This window comes from Protopterus annectens, chromosome 1.part1 (genome assembly GCF_019279795.1).
Source record: "Protopterus annectens isolate FY-2018-M chromosome 1.part1, PAN1.0, whole genome shotgun sequence".
NCBI classification, from domain to species: domain Eukaryota; kingdom Metazoa; phylum Chordata; order Ceratodontiformes; family Protopteridae; genus Protopterus; species Protopterus annectens.
This window is the reverse complement of record NC_056726.1, coordinates 331,309,130-331,335,142: the sequence shown is the minus strand read 5'-3', so window position 1 is coordinate 331,335,142 and position 26,013 is coordinate 331,309,130. Positions and strand designations below refer to the sequence as shown.

At 41.6% G+C, this 26,013-nt stretch overlaps 1 protein-coding gene across 10 annotated transcripts in view; it reads right to left on the bottom strand.

Moving 5' to 3' along the window:
• Positions 1–26,013, bottom strand: part of TCF4 (transcription factor 4) — a 2,211,973-nt gene that overhangs the window by 1,130,393 nt on the left and 1,055,567 nt on the right. For 6 of the 10 annotated variants that reach the window (XM_044074967.1, XM_044074939.1, XM_044074975.1 and 3 more), the window contains one exon: positions 3,461–3,553. The exons of the other annotated variants lie outside the window; for them this stretch is intronic. In XM_044074967.1, the coding sequence (XP_043930902.1) occupies positions 3,461–3,553 (93 nt within the window). The remainder of the gene's footprint in view (positions 1–3,460; positions 3,554–26,013) is intronic. 10 annotated transcript variants of the gene reach the window in all.

Genomic DNA, 26,013 nt, shown 5'->3' with positions numbered 1-26,013 from the left:
TTTTTATACAGAGTTGTAAGTAAATTGGTGACTTTTTTTAAAAAAATGATAATATTCTTAAATCACACTTGATCTATTTTTGCTTTGTGCCACTGCTATACCTAAATCCTTACTAAAATATCTTCTTCTTAATTGCCACCTTCTAAAATCACTATCAAGAAGCTACTGTACAAACAAATATGTGTGGTGCACCCACCAAACTGGCTATGCGGAAAAATTGTAGCCCTTGTGCCACACCATAAAAACTGGTAAAATAATAAAGTACAAGTAATCCTTGAGAAAATTAAAATTATGAGCATAGAGTAGTGCAACAGTCACTATCCTAAGCCAGCTACAGTGTATCCTACACCTACCAGAACTGCATTTCAAGAAAGAAATTGTTGGGCATGATATGTAGGACAGCTAGTTTCCAAGATAAGGTGGACTTTTCATAGCCCATTTTTACTAGCTGGACTGTAAGTGAGTACCATAGCTTGTAGGTGCACTTGCAGCTCCAGAAGATGTGCAGTAGATCAGCCTTGTGATTATCACAGTAGGGGCAGAATGGAGAGGTGGTTGGGTATATTTTATTTATAATGACTGGAGTGAGATAGACGCTATAAAGTATTATAATCTGTGTACATTTAGGTTTTTTAAGGGGAATAAGTTTGGAGGTAAGCTGGATCACTTGAGATATTTGTTTGTGATTGAAGGATCAATTTCCTTCCAGTAACTAGAATATGGTTAAACTACAAACACGAATATTAACAACACTAGTTTCTTTACTTAAATACTACATTACATTACATTGGAAGGATAGAACATCACTCACATGGGAGGGTTTCAAACAATTAGCTACCAAACACCTACTAGCTCACACATTTAACCTACACTGAGAAATCCTACGCTCACTTTACAGAATTTTGGAAATCCCTTATTGAACACATTCTAGCTTGAAGTTGGTATATATAATCAATGATGTAAATAGTTCCTACTGTTTTGCATTTATGTTTTACTATTCAGCAATGTATTATCTGGTCATATTACTACCCGTCTATTAATATTGTTACGTTTTACTTTATCTGTTTTCCAAAAAAAAAAAAAAAAGGAAATTAAAGGATTTTATACAAAAAAGAAAGAGAAATTGTCATAAAAATGTTCAGCCAAAATGGCAACAGCCAGCTCTGTATGCAGACGAGGCAAGGAAAACAAGAGCCAAAATGTTGAAGCCTGTCCTCAAAAAAGCACCTGTCTGTGCTCCCAGAAATGTTTGGAATGGACCTGGAGATCTGTCTGGAAATAATTCTATACCTTCATCTACAGATGGTGATGCTTCATTGAAGTCCAACAAGTAAAATGCATGGAATATTATGCATTGTTTTAATATTTACATTACTTTAAATTAAACAAAACAAAAAAGGATAAGGGCAGGGAAACTATGGGGGAGGGGGGGGAGTCCACAACATGACATCATAAAAAAACACTTTCACCAACAGTAATGAGGAACTGCTGACAGCATTCATAATTAATGTTATGTCTCTCAGCAAATCTTTTTTTAAACACCTTTACTAAATTATCACTTAAGACAAAGGCAAACATACATTAACATAAAACAAAACACATTATATATTAACATTTTTTCCATTTACGTACATTATACATCACATATCTTTTTCTTTCTTTGAAACTACATATATTCAATCCAACATAACATAAATTGCTGAATTCCTGCGTCCCCTTAAACCTCACTGCTCCTCCTAAACATTATTCTGTATGTACTGTTCCCTCAACATCCACTTATTTCTAAGTAATTTGCTCCTTCCCTTTTCTAAAGATCCCTCTCCCAGTTCTTTTAATATTCAGTAATTCAAATACTGTTGGGTTTAGACTTTGATATCCTTTTTCTAATAATTGCTTTTTTGTCAACCAACACAACTAAACTTAAAAGGGCCTTACTATGTCTTTGCAGTTCAGATCCTGTGTCCAAGCTCAAAAGAATCACTTCCATAGTTACAGCCATTTGCTCACTCAGTATTTCTCAGAGAATACTCTGTAGGGAATTTTTAAAATCTGCCAACTCATACCCCCAAAACATACGTTTCCAGTTTGCTCTTTCTTCACAATCACACCTCTAACATTTGCTGTCTACCCGAGGAAAAAATCTTTGATGTCTGCTTGGGGTATAAAATACCTCTGCAATCATTTCTACACAAAAATCCTTAACCTTGCTTTGTTGTATATTTGGGAGCCACACATAACCCCTGCCATTCTTCCCTTGTAAATTACTTTCCCGGTCTCTCTTCCTAATCTTTTCTGACCTCCTCCAATTGGCTCTTATAGTTATTGTGTAACATTTTATATGACCTACTAACTATTCCTTTTTTAAGAGCAGCTTCTATTCTGGATTTAACTAAAAACTTCACCAGAACAGGTCTTTCACTTAACATCCTCGTATCCCGTTTTCTTTGCATATACTCTGATATCAATTCCTGGTAGGGAAGGCAGTCTCTAGCCTGCAGTCCAAAATTCTCTTAGCCTCATCCCACTCTATTATCTTTCCCTAATTGCTCCCAATATCTTGGTTCCTTTGCCAGTTTTCTCAAGTAAATTCCAGCCCCCTCTTGCCTATTTTTATGTACCCCTACTTATAGTAATCCCTACAGGAAAATTCTCCTTTCTCTCTTCTCATATTAGCTTAGCTCTTAGAAAACCTTCTGCTACTTTATGAATATAATGTTCTGTATAGCTGTTACTGTTCTCCTTGACGATGTGGATCCAAAATCCCACTCTCTCTCTCGGTATCACCAACATGAAGGGTGCACAGGCATGTACTAATGAAGACAGCTATTTTACCATGGTCGGTGTGTTTAATCTGACAGCCGTCACAGAGCATACAGTGCCCTAGGAGAAGTGCTTAAGCTTCCACTAACAGCCTGTTTATCAGAATGACAGACAGACAGATTTCTCATGCATGTAACAGGCAATAAGACTAGCAGGAATAGTAACAGGCATGTCCTGCTCCATATTTCCAACCAAAACAAGTTTAGTCATTAAAATAAATGCAATGTTTGTGCTGTTGGTCTGACAGGCAGGCAGTCTGAAGACACCTAACTTTTATGTATTGGCCAGTCATAAATTCATATCTTCAGCAATCCTAAGTATGCTACACATAACTGACAGATACAAGTGTGTATTACCTACAAACCAGTGGAAATTGTGCTTTGCTAAACCAGAGTACTACAAGCACCACCAACTGACAGACTAGTACAGAGCAATCATGTGAATAAAGGTAATAAGGAAGCATTCAGACCATCTGATGACCATGTAACCAGCAAAGTACCCTGTGGAATGCAGTAACCTATGATCCTACACATGAAATACTGATGACAGATCAAGTGCATCAACCAAGCATTCATTCCTTCACATCACTGTCCTAAAAAGGTACTTATGCAGCCTGAGCAATATGGTGTTTATACTATACCTGGTCTAAATCCAGAGCAGAATGCCTCAAAGGTGTTAAAGGCAGTGAGCCGGGCCTTGAGATGCAGTGCCGCTGATTTCTCAGTAACATTTTCTAAAAATGAAAACAATAATCCCCTTAATTTAACATCAAAGGGGAAGCAGCTGACTACCAGCTTCTTAGACATTGCTTCAAAATGTGATTATTAAGTGTTGTATGGTTTCACTGGTAAACTGCACTAGACAGGGCAAGACCTACCCACTGCCAAACTGGAAAAGGCAGGGAATACTACAACAAAGACTGAACAATAAGCTTTATATTTTAGCCTGAATCATTTTACCGTCCTTTTTAACAAACATATTTTATTAATAAGATTTTTCATTTCCATTATAACACAAAAATTCAAAACTGTAGCAAAAAATGAAAAACAAATAAATAAAATATGCAATATAGCACTGCTAGCTAAACTGTAGGATATCATAATAAACTGAGCTCAGACTGAGTCTTTGTTTGTTACAATGATTATAAAAAGAAGCGTACCAGGACCAGGACAAATCCAAAAGTAATATAATATGCAAAAGTCAAAATGTCCAGTAGGCAGAAGTTGTACAAATATATAAATACTTTAATAAAATAACAAATAAAATTCAGGTAAGCGCTTTCGCAATGTGTTTCCTTCTTCAGCGCTTACCTGATTTTATTTGTTATTTTATTAAAGTATTTATATATTTGTACAACTTCAGCCTACTGGACATCTTTGACTTTTGCATACTTTGTTTCAATGATCACAGAAATAAGCCCGGGGATAAGTGAATACTGCTTCCACACGTTAACTTTGGCAAAAGAAAATGTAGACTCAAGAAGGCATGACAACTGCTGAATACTATCTAGTTGCCTTTAAATGTCCTGCAAATAAATTGTCACACAACTGATTTTGGTTATGAGATAAACATACAACATTCAGCTGTGACAGTACGTGAGGATGACTTGTAGTCAACTGATGACATTTTGATGAAAATTTCTATGAACAGAGACAAAGCTGAATAAATAAGTTTCATTTTTAAGCAAGATATCCTTCATCTTAGTCCAACGTTTAACAACAAAAAAATCAAACCAAGTAGAGATTATAGATATCTTAATATTACATTAAAGCAATTGTATAATTTCCAGTTAGCATTTATTATTTTTGATTTTTCTTATAAATGTGGGACAAAGTATGATCATATAGGATATATAGTTTTGCATACCCCAAAGTACGCAAAGGATCGACAGTGGTATAATTCCCACAAACCCAGCAGATTGCTGAATCAATAAGGAGCCAAACAGACATGATGAATGAAAATAAACTCTTCATATATACATTGCTGTAAAGTGGAGTTCTGTAGTTTCTTAGCAAAATGTTCCCACAGTATGGTTCAATGTTGGTGTCTCTAAGCAGTGAAAGCAAATAATTATAATTATACAATGACAGCATTTTTCAGTTATGTCTGCAATTTTAAGGGCAACACCCAACAATGTGCAGAATCAGTTGTAGATGGCATCACCTATACTAAAATGGAAGATATAGCAAATCTGCTGGCTGACAAATTCAGCTCATATTTCAACTCCCCATCACCCCCAGTTTTCCCCAAGAAATACCCTCTACCACTCCATTGCCAATTATCACCAAAGAACAAGTTGCCACTGCACTCTCTAAAGCTAAAACCATGGCTTCAATGGGGCCTGACAATATGCCAGGGTGCCTCTTAAACAGCTTAATTCAGGACTTATCAGTACAATCAGGATCGCTATTTAACCACAGCCTCCTGACTGGCTTTGTCCCGACAGAGTGGAGAACAGCAATAGTCAACCCTAATGCATAAGGGGGACCATCCACTGACCCAGGAAATTACAGACCCACAAGTTTGACTAGTCTTGTGTAAGGCCATGGAAAGAATAATCATGGACCTGATAAATAATGACATAGGACACCTCCAAACACTGGACCTGACCTAATTCAGCTTGTTTAAGGACAGATCATGACTACTGAATCTGATGGATTTCCTTGAGAAAGTCACTAAGGCCATGGATATGGGTAAAACAGTCCATACTGCCTACCTTGATTTGGCCAGCACATTTGACTCACAACTCACAAAACTGGGCATAAATCCCTATGTCACCAGATAGACAGCCAACTGGCTCATGGATAGGGCACATGTGGTTAAAGTGGGTGAATCCAGATCCAGCAACAGGCCAGTTACCAGTGGTGTGCCACAGGTCTCAATACTGGGACTACTCTTGTTCAGAAAATATTTTTCTAAAGTCAAGGCAAATGTACAAGGCCTCTGGATGACAAAGTCTGCTTATGTCTGCAAGCCGGGGGCAATCAATGAATCCCCCAACAATGTAGGTATCCTTCAAGATGGTCTAGATCAGACAAATGATTGGTGACAAAACCATGACCTAAAACTCAAAGCAAAAATGCATTACAAAATCCTTTGGGAAGCCAAATACCCCTGCAAATTTTAACATCAATAGCACACCCCTTAGAGTAGACTCAGTGGTCTACTATCTAGGTACAGAGATAGACAGTAGCCTGTACTTTGACTGCCATGCACCCACAGTGGTAAGGAAATCCTTTTATGTGGCACAATTTATAAGTAAAGGTATGGCATCCAGATCCAAGGAAATTATAGTCCTTCTGTACACAGCCCTCATTAGACCAATAATTGACTATAGTGCACCATTTGGTATGTACTTGACCGGGCACTTACAGCAGCTGGAGCGACCTCAGAGGTTACTAAATACAGGGTGCAGACAACACAAACTATGCAGATAGACTAAAAGCCCTATCCCTTTACTCTGTCTCCTACTGACTATTAAGGGGTGACCTATGCCTGACCTACAAGGCACTCACAAATCCAGCCCAGATGGAGCTGATACTCATCCGCAAGTCAAATAACATGAAGGTCACCCCATCTAGGGATCTAAACTTAGTTAGCAACTCAAATAAAATATGCTGAAGAGACAGATATGCATCTCAGAGATCACTCCTCCTTTGGAACAGGCTTCATATTCACATTAAGCAGAGCCCTTCCCTGGTCCTCTTCAAAAGCAATTTGAATCAATGGATGGAGAATCACAAATTAACACCTGGGGAAGTGCCTATGTCCCTTATTGACAGGGACAATCTGTAAGCTACTTAATGCACAGGCACAAATCCATGCCATCCTCTTGCCCCTAGAGGAATATACTGGCTAAAATTGGGTTACATTGGTTAGGCTTGTAAGGGCCCTTAAGCTATTATCCTAGTAATCTCCTATGAAAATGGGCATACTGACTGGAAAGCCCAATTAGCATACCCACTGTAAATCAAGCATATACCACTAGAATAAAGTCCAGCCACTGGATTTCCACTGAGCAGCTGGACTTTCTATTGGAATATGTTGAGGGGCAGTGCAAACTAAAAGAAAAATCAGGTACATTCTCAAAAATAAAGAAACAGAAACATACCGGATTTTCCTTCTATTTCTTTTCTGTCCTTCATAAAATGTTAACAGAAAGAAAAAAAAAAACAGTGACAGAGGTTCTCTTCTCCATTGCTTCTCCTGCACTGCACTGATGTACTGTGCAAGCACAGGAACGTAAGTCTCATACGCATGCGCAGTACATTAGTACAGGGAAGACAATGCAGAAGAAGACTGAAGTGCCCTTATACAAAGACATTACTTAAGAAAGATAAGAAATTTCTCTCTTAAATAATGCCATTGTATAATAGCAACAATCCATGACTGGGTCTGCCCTCATGATGAAAACATGCCAACCATAAGTAAATCCTGATATACAGCAGAAAAGAATCCACTGGAGTTAACTGTGTCCATCATCTTCTTTCGGCAGTTCCCGTTAGGGGTCACCACATTGAATCATCTGTTTCCATTTCTTCCTGTCCTCTGCATCTTGCTCTGTCACACCAACCACCTGTATGTCCTCTCTCACCACATCCATAAACGTTATCTTAGGCCTTCTTCTTTTCCTGTTACCTAGTAGCTTCATCCTTAGCATCTTTTTCCCAATATACTCAGCATCCCTCCTCAGCACATGTCCAAACCAATGTAATCTTGCCTCTCTGGCTTTGTCTCCAAACCATCCAACCTGGGCTGACCCTCTAATATACTTATTCCTAATCCTGTCCACCCTCGTCACACCCAGTGCAAATCTTAACATCTTTAACTCTGCCACATCCAGCTCTAACTCCTGTCTTTTTGTCAATGCCACTGTCTCCAACCCATATAACATAGCTGGTCTCACTACCCTCTTGTAGACCTTCCCTTTCACTCTTACTGGTATTCATCTGTCACAAATCACTCCTGACACTCTTCTCCACCCAATCCATCCTGCCTGCACTCTCTTCTTCACCTCTCTTTCACACTCACCATTACTCTGAACTATTGATCTCAAGTATCTAAACTTAACTTGGAGTTAACTGTGTTCAATAGCAATAAATCCAAACAAAATTTTAATTGATTTTTATAAGCACTGATGAAGGGGAAACCCAAAAGCTTTGCTAATGGAAGTGTTTATTTTTTTTTATTAAACGTGTGGAATGTATCTGTGATTCTTTTCTTTTTGTTTAAATCCTGATGTAAACACACCCAGTCATGGATTATTGCTTAAGAATATACCAAATATGGGGTTGTTGAACTCAAGAATGAACTGTAATGAAAAGAGATATAATCCTTACTCATATGTCAGACCTCACAACATCAGCGGGTGGTCAAAATTGATAGGTTCATGGCTAAACAGTCTGCAGACTATTACGAGCCTAGCCAAATACACCTATTCAGAAGTTCACTCTAGCCTCAAGGAGGGAAAGACAAGATAAATTGTGGAAGACTGTATGCTGCTCATTTGTTTTTCCCTGTATCATCCCTCCTGTCAGGCATTAAGCAGCCCATCTTATACCATAAGGCATTTCTAAATTCTATAGTGATGTAAATGAAAGATATAGACTCAGCTTGATTTATATTTGCTTTGTCTAGCAAAAGATCTGGGTTTGGCCATCAATTTGGCCATGTCCATGTGTAATTCTGTGCAGGAAATTTAAAAAAATCAGGGAATGATCTGATGAAGGCCTGGGCACTTTATTATTAGACAGCTGGAATTTTGGAAACAACATAGCAGCAAGAAGAAATTGATTCTTGACTAGGTTTTGTGGAATAATAAGAGGAAAGTCAAATTTGTACTTTATGGATATGTGCCAAAAACACTTTTTGCAATCCTCAAGGTTGCACTTTTCCCCACTGTAGTGACACCCTGGAATTAGTATATATAAGCTGGGGTGGTGTGAGGGGGTCTCTCTCCACATGGAGGTGAAGGAGGGGGACTTGCAAAAATGAATTTTGCAAAAATTATCGAAAGTGTTTTTTGGCAAAGCATTTTGCGTTGAATGCCATTAAATATAAATGCATTCGATCTATCAGCCTGAATCTACTAAGACATATTTCATAGTATACATTCAAAATTAATACTGACAGCTATAGATAGACAATGTCTGCCTCCTTACGTGCTCACTACTTATCTAAAAGCTGGAGTGCTGGAGGCAGGCACATTCCATGTAATTCTACATATTTTGAAAAAACTACAGCTGAAGTAATTAGATCATTAAAAACATTCAGAACAGAAACTATAACTTCAACCATTACTGGCATTCTCTAATCACAGTGTTCGTAAAAGCATTTCAGAATCTAACTACTCACAAGTTAGAAATGGTGGGCTGAATGACATTTGTAAAAATGTTCAGAATTTGAGTACTTCATCACATCAGATGGCTCTAGTGAAAAAGTTTAAAATGATTTCACCAAAAATGCTGCACCAAAGAATGTTAATAATTTTTATTAAATAAGTGTGACATTCAGCCACAAGTGAATAAGAAAACAACTTTATTAAGTAAACAAGCTGTGCTCAGTATGAACAATGTGCTACATAAATCACAGCATTTATGAAAAACATGACTTAAAGGAGAACTCCACTCAAATGTCAAGTTTTTCTTTCCAAAAAGTGATTTTCCTTTCCTATAATTCAATACTACACACACATCATATACAGAAAAGCATAAATTAATAATTATTCCATTTGCATGATGTCAGAACTTATTTCTGTTTGCCTTTCTTCCTTGCATTTGTCTCGTTATCTGTTACATCACAAAGGCTACTAAAAGTGGCAGAGTAATTAGGTTAGATCACTTTTCCAACTGCAAAGACATTATGAAAACAATGGCTCTTAAACAATTGCATTTAAATGTGCCTTATCAGTCACAGACTGCCAGCATCACACCACAGATAAAATGTATTCTGGAGTTTGAACAAAAGCAAGGCTTTCAAGCTACGTTTTTACATGAAAAAAAACTCACACTTAGTTTACTTATCTGTTCACAAATTCGTTGTTTTTAGATTTAATCAAACTGTGTGCCACAAAGAAAGACACTATTTTCATCTTACTCTTCTTATTTTGTATCAGTATTTGATTTTGTATTTTTGATAGGTTCATAGGTAGGTACTAGGCTGTCGGCCCTGAGGCCTATACAAGCCCAGCCAAACAGGTACCCTGGCTTTTGCCACCCAAAAAAATTATTTTCCTATGCCACTGTTGAGCAGAGCCACAGAAGTGATCCCCGGGGTGAATTTCCTATTTCTCATCCGATCATTAATATTTTTCTTGAAGAGTGCTAATGAGGAGCTTTGTTTGATATAGATAGGTAGTTTATTCCAGAGTATGGGAAGTCTCTGGGACAGGAATCTATCCCTCCGGCATGTTCTGTTTATTGTGGTGACAAGGTTTAGGTCCCTAGAGCGTGTATCTCGGAGGGAATGGGATTTCTTTAAGTGAAGCATGTCCAACAGCTCTGGGTTTGAAATAGCTTTGTATGTTAGGCAGAGATCACCTCGGAGTAAGGGATATGCTACGGAGTAAAGCTGGAGTTTTTTGAGGCGGTCAGTGTATGGCATTTGTTTGAGTCCAGTAATCCTCTTTGTGAGGTACTTCTGTGGCCTTTCCAGCTGCTGCAGATGTCTTGTGAGGTACATTCCAAAAGGGGCGTTGTACTCTATAATGGGTCTAATGAGTGTCGAGTAGAGGGGAACAATGTCCTCTTTTTTCCTGGATGAGAACCCTTTTATGATGAGGTGTGCCACGTAGAAGGACTTCCTGACTACTGTGGCGATGTGACTATCAAAGGAGAGACTACTGTCCACCTGGGTCCCAAGGTCTCTTATCACACATTCAGTGTTAAGTAGATTGCAGCCTATGTGGTAGTTCATGAGTACAGAGTTTTTACCAAAGGGGATGACACTGCATTTTTTGGCACTGAGCTTGAGGCCATGGCTCTGACACCAGGCATCTGTCTCAGCGAGACCCTTCTGTAGGATGTCCACATCATTTGGGGACTTGACTATGGCTCCTAGTTTGTAGTCATCTGCGAACTTCATTAGCCAAAGACCTTCTGTGTTAGCCTGTACTTCAGAGAAGTAGATTCCAAACAGGAGAGGTCCCAGGATGGAACCCTGTGGTACTACACTTGTCACTGCTTTGAGGTCAGATTTGGAGTCTGCAACTTTTACAGTGTGGGTTCTGTCAGTGAGCCAGTCGGCAACCCATCTTGTGACGTAGGGATTTATACCTATTTTAGTGAGTTTAGCTATAATTCCAGAATGGGGTATGGTGTTGAAAGCCTTGGCGAGGTCAAGATAAGCTGTGTGAACCACCTTACCCTCATCTACGGCCTTGGTGACTGCCTCAAAGAAGTCGATCAGGTTCAGGAGGCAAGATATGCCTTTCACAAACCCGAACTGGGTGGGATCCAGAGTTTGGAGCTTACCAATGTCTTTGTTTATGAGTTCCATGATGATACGTTCCATGGCCTTGCAGACCAGGCTCGTCAGTCTAATAGGTCGATAATTCCTGAGATCAGTGGTGGCTCCCTCTTTGTGGAGTGGGATAACTGTTGCTGTGCACCATTCAGTGGGCACAAAGCCTGAGGCGAGGCTATTATTGAACATGGTGCTTAAGTGGGGAGCCAGTTCGTTCTGAAGTTCGTGCAAAACGCAGCCTGGGATGTTGTCCGGTCCCATGGATGTGGTGTTTTTGGCTTTAGAGAGTGCAGCTTTTACCTGCATAGTTGTGATTACAGGGACTCTGCATTCTTCCTGTATAGATATGGGCCCTTTAGGGGGTGAGGGGGGCGGGTAAAGTTAGCACTAAACCTATCTGCCAGGATGTTGGCAATATCAGTTGGTTCTGTAATTTTCGTGCCGTTGTGCTGTAACTCAGAGCAGATCTGGGTATTGCCATTGTGATTCTTGACATAGCTATAGAATGCTTTGTGGTTGTCCTTAGATTTAGTGGCAATTTTCTTTTCGTAGCTAGCATTGGAGGATCTTATAAGGGATCTCATCTTCTTACTGAGGCTGACCAGAGAGCTCCTCCACTCATGGGATTTTACTCTCTTTTGCAACAGTTTCTTCCTTCTGTTGTACAGTTTGTTTATGGCAGGGGACCACCAGATTGGCTTCCTTTTTTTGGAGGATAGCATCCTGGTTTTGTTTGGGATGGCACGATCCATGCACTCGTACAAGTGCTTATAGAGTACATTTGTGTAGGATTCAGCAGTTGTAACTGTATTGTCCATCTGCATGGGTGTCATGAAGTTCACCACTTCTGTCTTAAGAAGCATGAAGTTGGCTTTGGAGAAATTTTTTACCATGGTTTCCTTAATGGGGGGTGGGGGCGGGATGTGGATATCAAGCGTGATTAGCTTATGGTCGGATTGGACCAACGAGGAGTTGACTTCAGGTGTGGAACACCAGTCACTCATGCTGGTAATGACTAGGTCTAGGATATTGTTGCCCCTGGTAGGGGTGTGGATAAGTTGATCCAGGGCATTGGAGTTTATGAATTCCAGAAAGTGTTGAGCTAAGGAGTTGGTACATGAGTAGTTTTCCCAGTTAATGGTGGGGTAGTTGAAATCGCCCACTGTTAGGGTGTTTGGTTGAACCCTAATATTTTCCAGTACATCAAGAAAAGAGGAGTGGGAATCCTGGGGCATGGTGGGGGATCTGTAGCAAGCTACAATTTGAATTACAGTTTTGCCCAGAGTTAGTTGCACTTGGATAACCTCGGATGCATTATGCCGAGCAACTAGCCTGGACGTGTGGATATCCTTAATGAATATGGACACACCTCTGCCTTTGGTGTTTCGGTCCAGGTTACATGGCCGAAAAGTGTGGTATAAGTTATAGCCTGGTAGTGCAGGGGTGCTCTCTGGAGCCTTGAACCAGGTCTCTGACATTGCACAGATATCGATGTTCTCCATTTTAAGGAGTGCCTCGAGTGAGTGCATTTTGAGATTTAGACTTCTAGTATTGAGTAGCATTACCCTCAGTTTTTGCTTGCCTGTTCCTGTTACGGTGGTGAATTTGTTATTCAAACCTTGCCTAAAAAGGCACTATAGGGGCAGCAAGAGCCTTAGTCAGTATCTGGAATCCCAGGGGCGACAGGTGCAGGCCATCTGTGGCAAAGCACCGTGGTCTGTCGACCATGTCATCCCAAGCAGACAGATACTGGATCCCCTCAGAATGACACCAGAAGCTTAGCCAATTGTTGAAGTCAATCATTTTGTCCTTGTACTGCGGTATCATTCTGGGCGATGGCAGAATGCTACTCAGGGCTAAGGGTCATACCTGCCTGGGCTACAAGATCGGAGAGCTCTTCCATGTTTCTTTTCATGTAGTCCAGGGAGGTACATCTCAGGTCATTCACACCAACATGGACAATGACAGAGTCATAGTTGTACTTGTTGTGGAGTGATCTGAGTGCGTGGGTTATGTGGTGGATCCTGGCACCTGACAGGCAGCTGACAGTAACCTTCTCCTTGTTTATCCTGGTGAGTGGAACATCAGTGTGCCTGACTATAGAGTCATCTATGACTAGTGTATTGGGTACATTGTTTTGCCTTATTGGCTGTGGTTGAGTGGCACACTGAGTCTGTGGGTTATGTGTCATTTGGGTTGTGTTGGGGGATGGAGGTTGCTTGCGTTTCTGCTTTGGAGGTCTCTGTTGCTTAGACAGATTATTATTGAGAGCCTCCGCGAATGTTCATAGGTTGGTACTAGGCTATCAGCCCTAGGGCCTATACAAGCCTAGCCATAACAATTCCCTGGCTATTTCTTCCCACATTATTTACTTTCCTGGACCCCTGTCTAGCAGGGTGACTGACGTGATCCCTGGGGTGAATTTCCTTTCTCCCATCCAATCGTCAAGGTTCCTCTTGAAGAGGTCCAAAGAGGCACTCTGCTTGACATGTATGGGCAATCTATTCCAGAGTCTGGGGAGTCTCTGGGTCAGGAACCTATCCCTCCAGCATGTTTTGTTTATTGTGATGACAAGGTTTAGATCCCTGGAGCGTGTAGCTCTGAGGGATTGGGATTTCTTTAAGTGTAGCATGTCCAACAGCTCTGGGTTTGACATGGCCTTGTATGTTAAGCAGAGATCGCCTCTGAGTAGACGATATGCGACAGAGTATAGTTGGAGTTTTTTAAGGCGGTCAGCGTAGGGCATCTGTTTTAGGCCTGTGATTCTTTTAGTGAGGTATTTCTGAGGCCTTTTCAGTTGTTGCAGATGTCTTGAGAGGTACATACCAAATGGGGCGTTGTATTCTATAATGGGTCTAATGAGGGATGAGTACAGTGAGACAATGCCCTCCTTTTTTCTGGATGAAAAGCCCTTCGTGATGAGGTGTGCCACACAGAAGGATTTCCTGACTGTTGTGGCAATGTGGTTATCGAAGGTGAGACCACTGTCCACCTGTGTCCCTAAGTCTCTTACCACACTTTCTGTGTTTAGTATACTGCCACCTATATGGTAATTCACGGATACATGTTTTTTCCCAAAGGGGATAACAATACATTTCTTGGCATTGAGCTTGAGCCCATGGCTCTGGCACCAAGCATCTGTTTCTGTAAGGCCCTTTTGTAGAGTATCCACATCATTTGGGGATTCAATAATGGCTCCCAGTTTGCAGTCATCTGCAAACTTTGTTAGCCAGAGTCCCTTAGTGTTGACCTGTACTTCAGAGAAGTAGATGCCAAACAAGAGCGGCCCCAGGACTGAACCCTAAGGTACTCCACTTGTCACTTGTCTGGAGCTGGATTTGGAGTCGGCTACTTTTACAGTGTGGGTTCTATCAGTAAGCCATTTAGCAACCCATTGGGTGACATAGAGATTAATGCCCAACTTAGTAAGTTTATCTATGATTCCAGAGTGGGGGATGGTGTCAAAGGCCTTGGCAAGGTCTAAATAGGCTGTGTGGAGCACCTTACCCTTGTCCATGGCTCTGTAGACTGATTCAAAGAAGTCAATCAGGTTCAGGAGACAAGATCGGCCCTTCACAAACCCAAACTGGGTGGGGTCCAGTGTTTGAAGGTTGCCAATGTCTTTGTTTATAAGTTCCATGATAATACGCTCCATGGCCTTGCAGATAAGGCTTGTCAGACTGATGGGACGGTAGTTTCCGGGATCCAAGGTGGATCCCCCCCTGTGGATTGGGATAACTGTAGCTCTGCGCGACTCAGTGGGCACGAAACCTGAGGTGAGGCTATGATTAAACATGATACTTAGGTGAGGTGCCAGTTCATATTGTAGTTCATGTAGTACACAGCTCGGGATGTCATCTGGTCCCATGGATGCTGTATTCTTGGCTTTAGAGAGTGCGTTTTGTACCTGTGTGGCCATTATTACTGGAATTTGGCAATCTTCCGGTATTGAGATGGGCAATTTAGGGGGTGAGAGGGGGGTGAAGTTGGCACTGAATCAATCTGCCAGGATATTGGTAATATCCTTCGGATCAGTATATTTAATGCCATTCTGTTTTAGCTCAGAGCAGATCTGAGCATTGCCATTTAGATTCTTGACATAGTTATAGAATGCTTTGTGGTTGTCTTTGGAATATTTGACAATTTTATTTTCGTAACTAGCTTTGGAGGATTTTATGAGGCATCTCAGTTTCTTACTGAGGCTAGTAAGGGAGTTTTTTGCATCCTGGGATTTTCCTCTTTTCTGCAAAAGTTTCTTCCTTTTGTTGTAAAGTTTGTTTATGGCAGGGGACCACCAGATTGGCTTCCTTTTTGGATGAGAGCATTTTGGTTCTATTTGGGATGGCACGATTCATGCATGAGTGGATGTGCTCGTACAGTGCCTTAGTGTAGGATTCAGCAGTTGAACTTTCAGTTCCCGTCTGCATGGGTGTCATGAAGTTTGTCACTTCTGACTTGAGTAGCATGAAGTTGGCTTTGGAGAAGTTTTTATGGTGGTTTCTTTACTGGGGGTGGGGTGGGATGTGGATGTTAAGGGTGATTAGCTTATGGTCAGACCTGACTAACGAGGGGGTGACCATAGGTATGGAGCATTGATTTCCCATGTTGGTAATGACAAGGTCTAGGATATTGGAGCCCCTGGTGGGACTATGGATTAGTTGATCCAGGGCATTGGAATTTATGAATTCCAAGAACCGTTGTGTAAAGGTGTTGGGACATGAGTAGTTTCCCCAGTTAATGGCAGGGTAGTTAAAATCACCCAGTATTAGGGTGTTTGGTTCTATCTTAATATTTTCCAGTATGTTTAGAAAGGTGTAGTGAGAATCTTGGGGTATGGTGGGGGATCTGTAGCAAGCTACAATTTGGATTGCAGTCTTACCTAGTGTTAGTTGCACTTGGAGAATTTCAGACACATTGTGTTGGTCAACTAGCCTGGTGGTGTGAATATCCTTGGTGAATATTGACACTCCTCCACCTTTAGTGTTTCGGTCCTGGTTTGGTGGCCGAAAAGTGTGGTAAGAGTTGTAGCCTGGTATTGCAGGGGTGCTCTCTGGAGCCTTGAACCAGGTCTCAGTTACTGCACAGATATCGATGTTTTTGTGTTACTATGTGTGAATTTTGGTTGTGTGGATTTAGTGAGACTATGTGATGAGTGTGGTGTGGTGCAAATATTTACCTTCTCCTCATGACTGTCAAGTTCAGTCTTGGTTGGAGAGAGCTTTAACTCCGGTTTGGCTAGATAAGTGCATCTCTCACAGGTTGTAGTGTTGGGTGAAAGGAGGAGAGGGTTGTCTGTGTACATGAGGCAATTTCTACATTGCCTCAAGATGCCCGGATTCATCAGATAGACAGGAGAGAACACTGGGAGCTGACCCTTGGACATGCCTGAATAAAAAACTATTTTCTACTAGATAAGTGAGGAAAGTGAGTACAAAAGCTGTTTTTCTCTAAGCAAGTGAGGAAAGTAAGTAGAAAAACTGTTTTCCTCTAGGTAATGAGGAAGGTTGAGTGCTATAGTAATTAATAGCTTATTTAGTGCTTACAAGTTCTGAACAAGTGCTGAGCACGAATAAGCAAATTTAAGTGCTAAAACTAAGAATCTGTATCTGCACTAGACGAGTTACAGGACAGAAACAAGTGCAAATGCAGGCTTTCAAATCAGAAAGTTGAGAGAGATGGAAGAGATTGCCCAAACGGCCAATAACTACAATTTCTGGGCCAGAACCACTCCTTATGTGGTAGACAGGTTACCTAGTGCTTACCACTCCCACTGGTAAGCTAGAAGGCTTCCCTCCAACACAGAAAGGCTTGGGGGCTCAGAAGCTTACATACAGTCCTGGATACTGCAAATGTGTATCTGGAACACTAGTTACAGGAAAGGTATGAAACAGGCTTACAGTTTTTTTTTTTTTTTTTTTTACAGAAAAGTAGTAAAAACAGTAGTAAAAACAATTCACATGCAGCGCAAGCTAGCACACGTGACACTTGCGTATGTAGCAATATTAGACCAAACACAGTTTAAAAAATGCAATTAAATTAAAAAGGACTAAAAGCAAGTGCAGAAAGAGTTTATTAGGTAGAATGTGGTAAAGAGATGGGACTGGGGGAGTGTCCCAGGTCAAATCTACAGTGGGGCGGGCAATTGCAAAATCCACCAAATTTAAACTACAAGCCAAAAATAGGGATGGTGGGTGGGACAAAACAGTTTCAACAGAGATCTAAGCAACAACTAACAGTACAAACTAAAACCAAAAAAATATACCTAGCTCTGTATATTTGCAGATAGATTGGAAAGCAGTCTCTCAGAACACAGGTTCCAGCAATTAAATGCAGGCTGTTACTAACAGGTCTAATTTTATGCAAGTGATCCTTGAGTTAGATAACACGCAAGCTGTAAAAAACAGTTATACCAACTGAAAACACAGCAGAAAATAGGGGGGTGGACAGTTTCAACAGCGATCTAAGCAACAACTAACAGTACAAACTCTAAAACCAAAAAAACATACTCAGCTCTGTATATTTGCAGATAGATTGGAAAGCAGTCTCTCAGAACACAGATTCCAGTAATTAAATGCAGGCTGTATGAATTAATATAAAACTGTAGCACATTTTCTGCTAAGCAACATAGACTCTGGAAGGACTTAAATACATTAACTGTTATTTACATAACAGCTAATTTTATATATGCATATATATATATCTATATCTATATATATATATATATATATATATATATATATATATATATATATATATATGGGTTTACTGCATATCGTTGAAACCCCACATCAGCAAATCCTGTTTCATCAAGACATTCCTTGTTTCACTTGAAAGAAAGTTACTGTTTGTCGTTTTTGCATTTAAGTTACCTGTAACACACTGGCACTTGCTCACTAAAGCAATTATATAAGTCAGCACTAAAAAATTAAAAACACTACACCCTCACAAACTCCCCTTGAGTACCTTGTTCCCCATTGGCCCTTTTTTTCAATTATAAAGGAATTCCCAATACTATTCTAGCATGTCCAAAGGTCAGTTGTCAATCTCCTCTCCGGTCCAGCTGGTGAATCTGGGAATCTTGAGGTAATGTTACAACTGCCTCATGTACACAGACAACCCTCTCCTCCTCCCAACAAATTCCAACACATGTGAGAGATGCAACCATATAGCCAAACTGGAGGCTAAGCTCTCTCAACTCAGTACTGGCGTAACCAGTCAGGAGGAGAAGGAAACCACACTCACTACAATTCCAGTCTCACATAGACCTACCACGACAGCAAACCAAACACATCGGAGGCTCTAAATAAAAATCTGCCTAAGCAGCAGAAACCTCCAAAGCAGACACCCAAGCAACCGCTACCCCAAAACAAAACATGTGCAACACATAGCTCACAAAGCCAGTGTGCTGAACAGTCACATCCCTTAAGGCTAAACAACACACCTGATACACTTGTAATAGGTGACTCTATCGTCAGGCACACTGACGTCCCGCTCACAAGGCTGAACAAGGAGAAGGTCACGGTGAGCTGCCTGTCGGGCACTAGGATCCGCCACATAACACAAGCATTCAGGTCACTCCAAGGCAATTACAAATATGGCTCAGTCATTGTCCATGCTGGTGTGAATGACCTGAGACGTACCTCCCTGGACTACATGAAAAGAGACATAGAGGAGCTCTCTGAGCATGTAGCCCTGGCCGGTATGACCCTGACCTTGAGTAGCATATTACCCTCATCAAGAATGATGCCACAATATGAAGACAAGATGATCAATTTCAACAATTGGCTTAAGTATTGGTGTCATTCAAAGGGGATCCAATGCCTGTCAGCCTAGGATGACATGCTCGACAAGCCACGATGTTTCGCTAGGGACAGCTTGCACCTGTCACCCCTGGGCATTCGGATATTGGCAAAGGCTCTTGCTACCCCCATAGTGCCTTTTTTTAGGCAAGGCTCAAAAGACAAACCCAACTCCATAGGTATCACAATGGATAAGAAACTAAGAGTAATGCTACTCAACGCCAGAAGTCAAAACATCAAGATGCACGCAATCAAAACTCTCCTTAACATGGAGAACATCGATATCTGTGCAGTAACAGAAACCTGGTTCAAGGTTCCCAAGAGCACCCCAGCACTACCAGGTTATACCTCATACCATGCTTTTCGACCCCAAAACTTGGACCGAACCACAAAAGGAGGGGGAGTATCAATATTCGTCAAAGATACCCACACCTCCAGGTTGGTGGCACAGCACGAAGCATCAGAGACTATCCATGTGCAACTAACAGTTGGTAAAACTGCCTTCCAGTTTACAGCCTGCTACAGACCACCCTCCCAAACCCAGGAACCCCACTCGGCCTTCCTGAGAACACTGGAAAATATGAAGGTCTCTCCAAACACCATTATATTGGGCGACTTCAACTACCCAAACATAGACTGGGAGCATTACTCTAGCTCCAACACCCTAGCACAAAGGTTCCTAGAATTTATAAACTCAAATGCTATGGAACAACTTGTTACCACTCCCACAAGAGGGGAAAACATACTGGACCTGATCATCACCAACATGGGGACTCTATGCTCCAGACCTGAAGTGTATCCATCACTGGTAAGATCAGACCATAAACTAATCTCACTGGATATTCACATCCCGACCCCACCCCCTGCCCAGAAAACCACAGTGAAAAACTTCTCTAAAGCAAATTTCACACTCCTCAAAACCGAGGTGGAATCCTTCAAAGCCCCCAGGCCTGTGGAAAATACGGCCCAGACCGCAGAATCCTTTATAAACGCATTCTATGAACACCTTCAGGAATGCATGGATCATGCAATCCCAAATAAAACCAAGACCCAATCCTTCAAAGGCAGACGTCCTGTCTGGTGGACCCCAGCCATAAACAAACTATACAAAAGAAGGAGGAAGTTACTACATGATAGAGCAAAATCCCAAAAAGGGAAGGCATCTCTGATCAGTATTAGCAAAAAACTACAGGCACTCATAAAATCGTCTAAGGCCAGCTTCGAGAGAAAAATTGCACAGGAAACTAAGGATAATCACAAGGCTTTCTTTAGTTATGTTAGGAACCTGGGTGGGAATTCCCAGATATGCTCAGAATTAGTCGAAAACGACAAAAAATACACCAAACCCACAGACATTGCCAACATCCTAGCTGACAGGTTCAGTGCAAACTTCTCCCCCCCTCCCCACCAAAAGGGCAAATATCTATCCCAGCAGAGTGCTGCCCCCCTGACATCTCAGATGCTCGGGTAAGAGCCGCCCTCTCCAAAGCAAAAAACACAGCATCAATGGGACCAGATGGTGTCCCGGGCTGCGTTCTACATGAACTCCAAGAAGAGCTAAACCCAAACATAAAACTACTGTTCAATCTCAGCCTTACTACAGGATATGTACCCAAAGAGTGGCGTACAGCAACAGTGGTCCCTCTCCACAAAGGTGGTGCCTCAACGGATCCTGGAAACTATCGCCCCATAAGCCTGACTAGCTTGGTCTGCAAAGCTATGGAAAGGATCATCATGAACCTCATAAATAAAGATATTGGGGACCTACAGACACTGGATCCTACCCAGTTCGGCTTCGTTAAGGGCAGATCCTGCCTCTTAAACCTGGCTGATTTCTTTGAAACAGTCACCAAGGCCATTGACGAGGGGAAGGTGGTCCACACAGCCTACCTGGACCTTGCAAAAGCCTTCAATACAATACCCCACTCGGGCATTATAGATTAGCTCACCAGCTTAAATATAAACCCCTATGTCACTAGATGGGTTGCAAACTGGCTCAAGGACAGAACCTACATGGTTACAATTTCTGGAGCCATGTCAGACTCCAAACCAGTTACAAGTGGCGTCCCACAAGGCTCAGTCCTGGGACGTCTCTTGTTCGGTATATATTTCTCGGGGGTACAGGCCAACACGGAAGGACTGTGGCTGACCAAGTTCACAGATGACTGCAAACTGGGCACCATAATCGACTCTCCAGCCGACACAAGCATCCTCCACAAGGGCCTCATAGAAACAGACAACTGGTGCCAGAGCCATGGCCTCAAGCTAAACACCAAAATGTGTATAGTCATCCCCTTTGGCAAAAACAAAGTGCCCACAAATTACCACATAGGTGGTAAGCCATTAAGTACAGAAGAAGTAATTAGGGACCTGGGGACCCAAGTTGATAGCAATCTCTCATTTGACAACCACGTGGCCAAAGTGGTTAGAAAAACATTTTATATAGCCCACCTAATCATGAAGGGATTCACATCTAGATCAGGGGAGGTCATCGTGCCTCTTTACTCATCCCTCATCAGGCCCATAATAGAGTACAATGCCCCTTTTGGGATGTACCTTACCAGACACCTGCAGCAACTGGAAAGACCCCAAAAGTACCTCACCAAGAGGATCAAAGGGCTCAAACATATGCCGTATGCTGCCCGGTTAAAGAAACTCCAGCTCTACTCAGTGGCATACTGCCTGCTCAGAGGCGTTCTGTGCCTGACGTATAAAGCCATGTCCAACCCGGAATTAATGGACATGCTGCACCTCAGAAAATCCAAATCCCATCGAGCTACGCGCTCGAGAGACTTGAACCTCAGCACTGAAATAAATAGGACATGCTGGAGGGACAGATTCATAACCCAGAGGCTCCCTTCACTCTGGAATAAAATCCCAGTCCAGGTTAGGCAGAGTCCCTCATTGACTCTCTTCAAGAGGAATCTTGATGAGTGGATGGGAGATCGTAGGTTTACCACGGGTATCACTTCTGTGTCACTGTTAGACAGAGGCACAGTATACTAACCTTGAAAAAGGGCATAGCAAAATTAATTTAAAATGGGTGGCGAAAGCCAAAGGCTTACAAATGCCCTAGGGCAGATAGCCTAGTATGAACCTATGAACATCAAATTCGAATTATCATTTAAACAAAACTTTAACTGAGCGAAAAAGTTCACAGGAAAGCTAACCACTTGGCCACCAGGATAACATATACAAAACAAAGAGATTAATGTCCACCAAAGTGGGGGGCTTTGCTCCCCACACACCCAACTATATATACTAAATCCGAGATTGCACTACACAGTGGGGAAAAAGGTAAATACTTCCAGGAAGACCAAGTGGTTAGCTTCCCGGTGAATGTTTTTGCTGGTTTAAGGTTTTACTTAAATGATGATTTGATATTCTTGTCTTGCTGAAATGTTTTTCGCTAATGTGGGGTTTCAACAATCTAAAGGGGCCCCATACATATATATTATATTTATATATATGTATATATTATATTATATGGGTCCACTTTTTAATTTCAAAATACCAAAATCTCGAGTTTTGAGATACCGAACTCAAAACATTGAGATTTTGGAATTTCAAAAGTCAAAAGTGAAAAAAAAAAAAAAAAACAACTAAAACAATGTTTTTGCAGGGGGGCAAACTCCATGCATCCCCCCACACCCCCTGCAACTTAAATATACCATCTCCGAGATCACGCTACAGTGAAGAGAATGGTAAGCAGAACAGGGGCATTACCATTCTCTTCACTGTAACGCAATCTCGGAGTTGGTGTACTTACATGAGGGACACATTATTTTAGTTGTTTTATTTTATTTTTCACTTTTTAATTTCGAGATTTCAAAATCTCGACTTTCTGGGATCGGTATTTTGAAAGTCGAGATTTTGGTCTTTCGAAATTAAAAAGTGGAGACAGATATATACATATACATATATATATATATATATATATATATATATATATATATATATATATACACACATATATATACACACATATATATATATATATATATATATATATATATATATATTTTTTTTTTTTTCCAGCTTGTACCAACTCAGCACAGATCCTCGTGGTGGCCTGCAGAGTGATCCAAGCAGCAGAGAGCTAAAAGAGTGACTTTCTACCAGATATAAGTATTTTTGTGGCTTTCCCACTGTTATTAAGCTAGCGACTGCATTTCGCCTGTTTTACTGCTACTTTAAGTGATTTCTGCATTTTACACTGTTTATTGCACTTTAAGTTACTAATTGTTGCAAATTGTTTCTGTAGGCTACACACTAAAGTGCGCTAGCCGATTTACAGCATTTATAGCATTTACTGTCTGTTTTTTCCTTATCTCTGTAATAAAACAAAAAATCTCTTCTTTTCCGCCTTACTGAACTAGAGTAGTCCAGTTTCAGAGTTGCTGATCCCTGGGCTTTGTTTTTAGTTCCTGTTACTGATCCATTGCCTTATTAGGAAGGAGGGAAGTTTCTTTGCTTACCAGTGGGAGTGGGAAGCACTGAGCGGCCTTTTTGTCCGATTTGGTGAAGTTTCAGCCAGAAACTAGTAGTCCATTGGTCATTTTGGGCCAATTCCTAGCTCCCTTCAGCCCCCTGCTATAAAACACGCTAAACGCGGAGTTGCCACTGTTGCACACAAGAGCAGCGGCGGTTAAACAAGGTTAAACTATTCGGGACATCTAAATTCCACTCTTCAAATTTTCCCTTAGAACTACCTTCCTCGAGCTGTACTACTGATCTAACCAGCATATCCTATAACTGAAAAGTTCATCTCTACTTGATTCCCAAGTAGACTATTCTCTATCTGTAAAGCCTAGCATTTACACCTACAGTACTTGCACCTTGATAAAGCACTCTTATTATAGATAGTAGCCCACCAGCCTAAAACCCAGTTCCCCCGGAGTCCTTTGAAAGTCTCTTTATCTACTACTTCTAGTATGTCGAGGGATCAGTTGCTAGTGTCCTCTCCAGCTCAACTGGTGAACCTGGGAATATTGAGGCAATGTTACAATTGCCTCATGTACACAGACAATCCTCTCCTTCTCCCACAAAACACAAATACATGCGAGAGATGCAACTATACGGCCAAACTGGAGGCTGAGCTCTCTCAACATAGGACTGGCAAGACCAGACAGGAGGAGAAGGTAACCACACACAATACATACCCAGTCACACATGGTACCATCACAACTTCAAATCATACACATACTCACACAAAGATATACTCAGAGGCTCTGATCAAAAATTTACCAAAACAGCAGAGGCCACCAAAGCAGACACCCAAACAACTACCACCTCACGACCCAACACATGCAACACATAGACCACACAGTCAGAGTGTCAAACAGTCACAGCCCTTAAGGCTAAACAAAATGCCAGACACACTTGTCATTGGTGATTCCATAGTCAGACACACTGACGTCCCGCTCACCAGACTGAGTAAGGAGAAGGTCACAGTAAGCTGCCTGTCGGGCGCTAGAATCCGCCACATAACGCAAGCACTCAGGTCTCTCAACAGCAGGTACAAGTACGACTCAGTCATTGTCCACGCTGGTGTCAACGACCTGAGACATACCTCCTTGGACTACATGAAAAGGGACATCGAGGAGCTCTCTGATTATGTAGCCCAGGCAGGTATGACCCTGACCTTGAGCAGTATCCTACCTTCACCTAGAATGATGCCACAATACAGTGATAAGATGATCAGCTTTAATAATTGGCTTAAATTCTGGTGTCATTCAAAGGGGATCCACTGTCTGTCTGCCTGGGATGACATGCTGGACAAGCCACGCTGCTTCGCAAGGGACGGCTTGCACCTGTCACCCTGGGCTGCCGGATATTGGCAAAGACCCTTGCCACACCCATAGTGCCTCTTTTAGGCAAGGCTCAAATTTTAAACTAACCACCCAAGAACACCAAAAAGGAAAAAATCTAAGGGTAATGCTGCTCAATGCCAGAAGTCTCAATCTCAAGATGCACGCACTCGAGGCCCTTCTCAATATGGAGAACATCGATGTCTGTGCTGTGACAGAAACCTGGTTCAAGGCTCCTGAGAGCACCCCAGCACTAACAGGTTTCACCTCATATCATGCGTTCCGGCCCCAAAATCCAGACAACACCAAGAAAGGAGGGGGGGTGTCCATATTCATAAAGGACACCCACACCTCAAGGTTGGTGGCAACGCACGATGCATCGGAGACCATCCAGATGCAATTAACCATAGGCAAGACTGCTCTGCAATTTGTAGCATGTTACAGGCCACCCTCTCAAACTCAGGAACGTAACATGGCCTTCCTGAAAACATTGGAGGGGATAAATGTATCTCCAAACACCATCGTACTAGGTGACTTCAACTACCCTAATATAGACTGGGAACACTACTCAAGCCCGAACACTCTAACCCAAAGATTCCTGGAGTTCATAAACTCAAATGCCATGGAACAACTAGTCACCATCCCCACAAGAGGAGAAAACATACTTGATCTCATCATCACGAACATGGGATCAAAATGTTCAACACCAGAAGTATACCCCTCACTGGTGAGATCAGATCATAAACTAATCTCGCTGGAGGTCCTCATCCCGCCCCACCTGAAACAAAAAGACCACAGTGAAAAACTTCTCAAAGCCGATTTCACACTTCTAAAAACTAGTGTGGTCTCCTTTAAGGCCCCTGAGCCAGTGGTAAACACTACTCAAACCGCTGAATCACTTACAAATGCCTTCTACCAGCACCTACAGGACTGCATGGATCAGGCAATCCCAAACAAAACTAAGACTCTCTGTACCAAAGGCAAGCATCCAGTCTGGTGGACCCCAGCCATAAACAAGCTCTACAACAAAAGGAGGAAGCTACTACAAGATAGAGCAAAATCCTTGAAAGGTAAGACACCTTTGATCATTATAAGTAAAAACTAAGAGCTCTCATAAAATC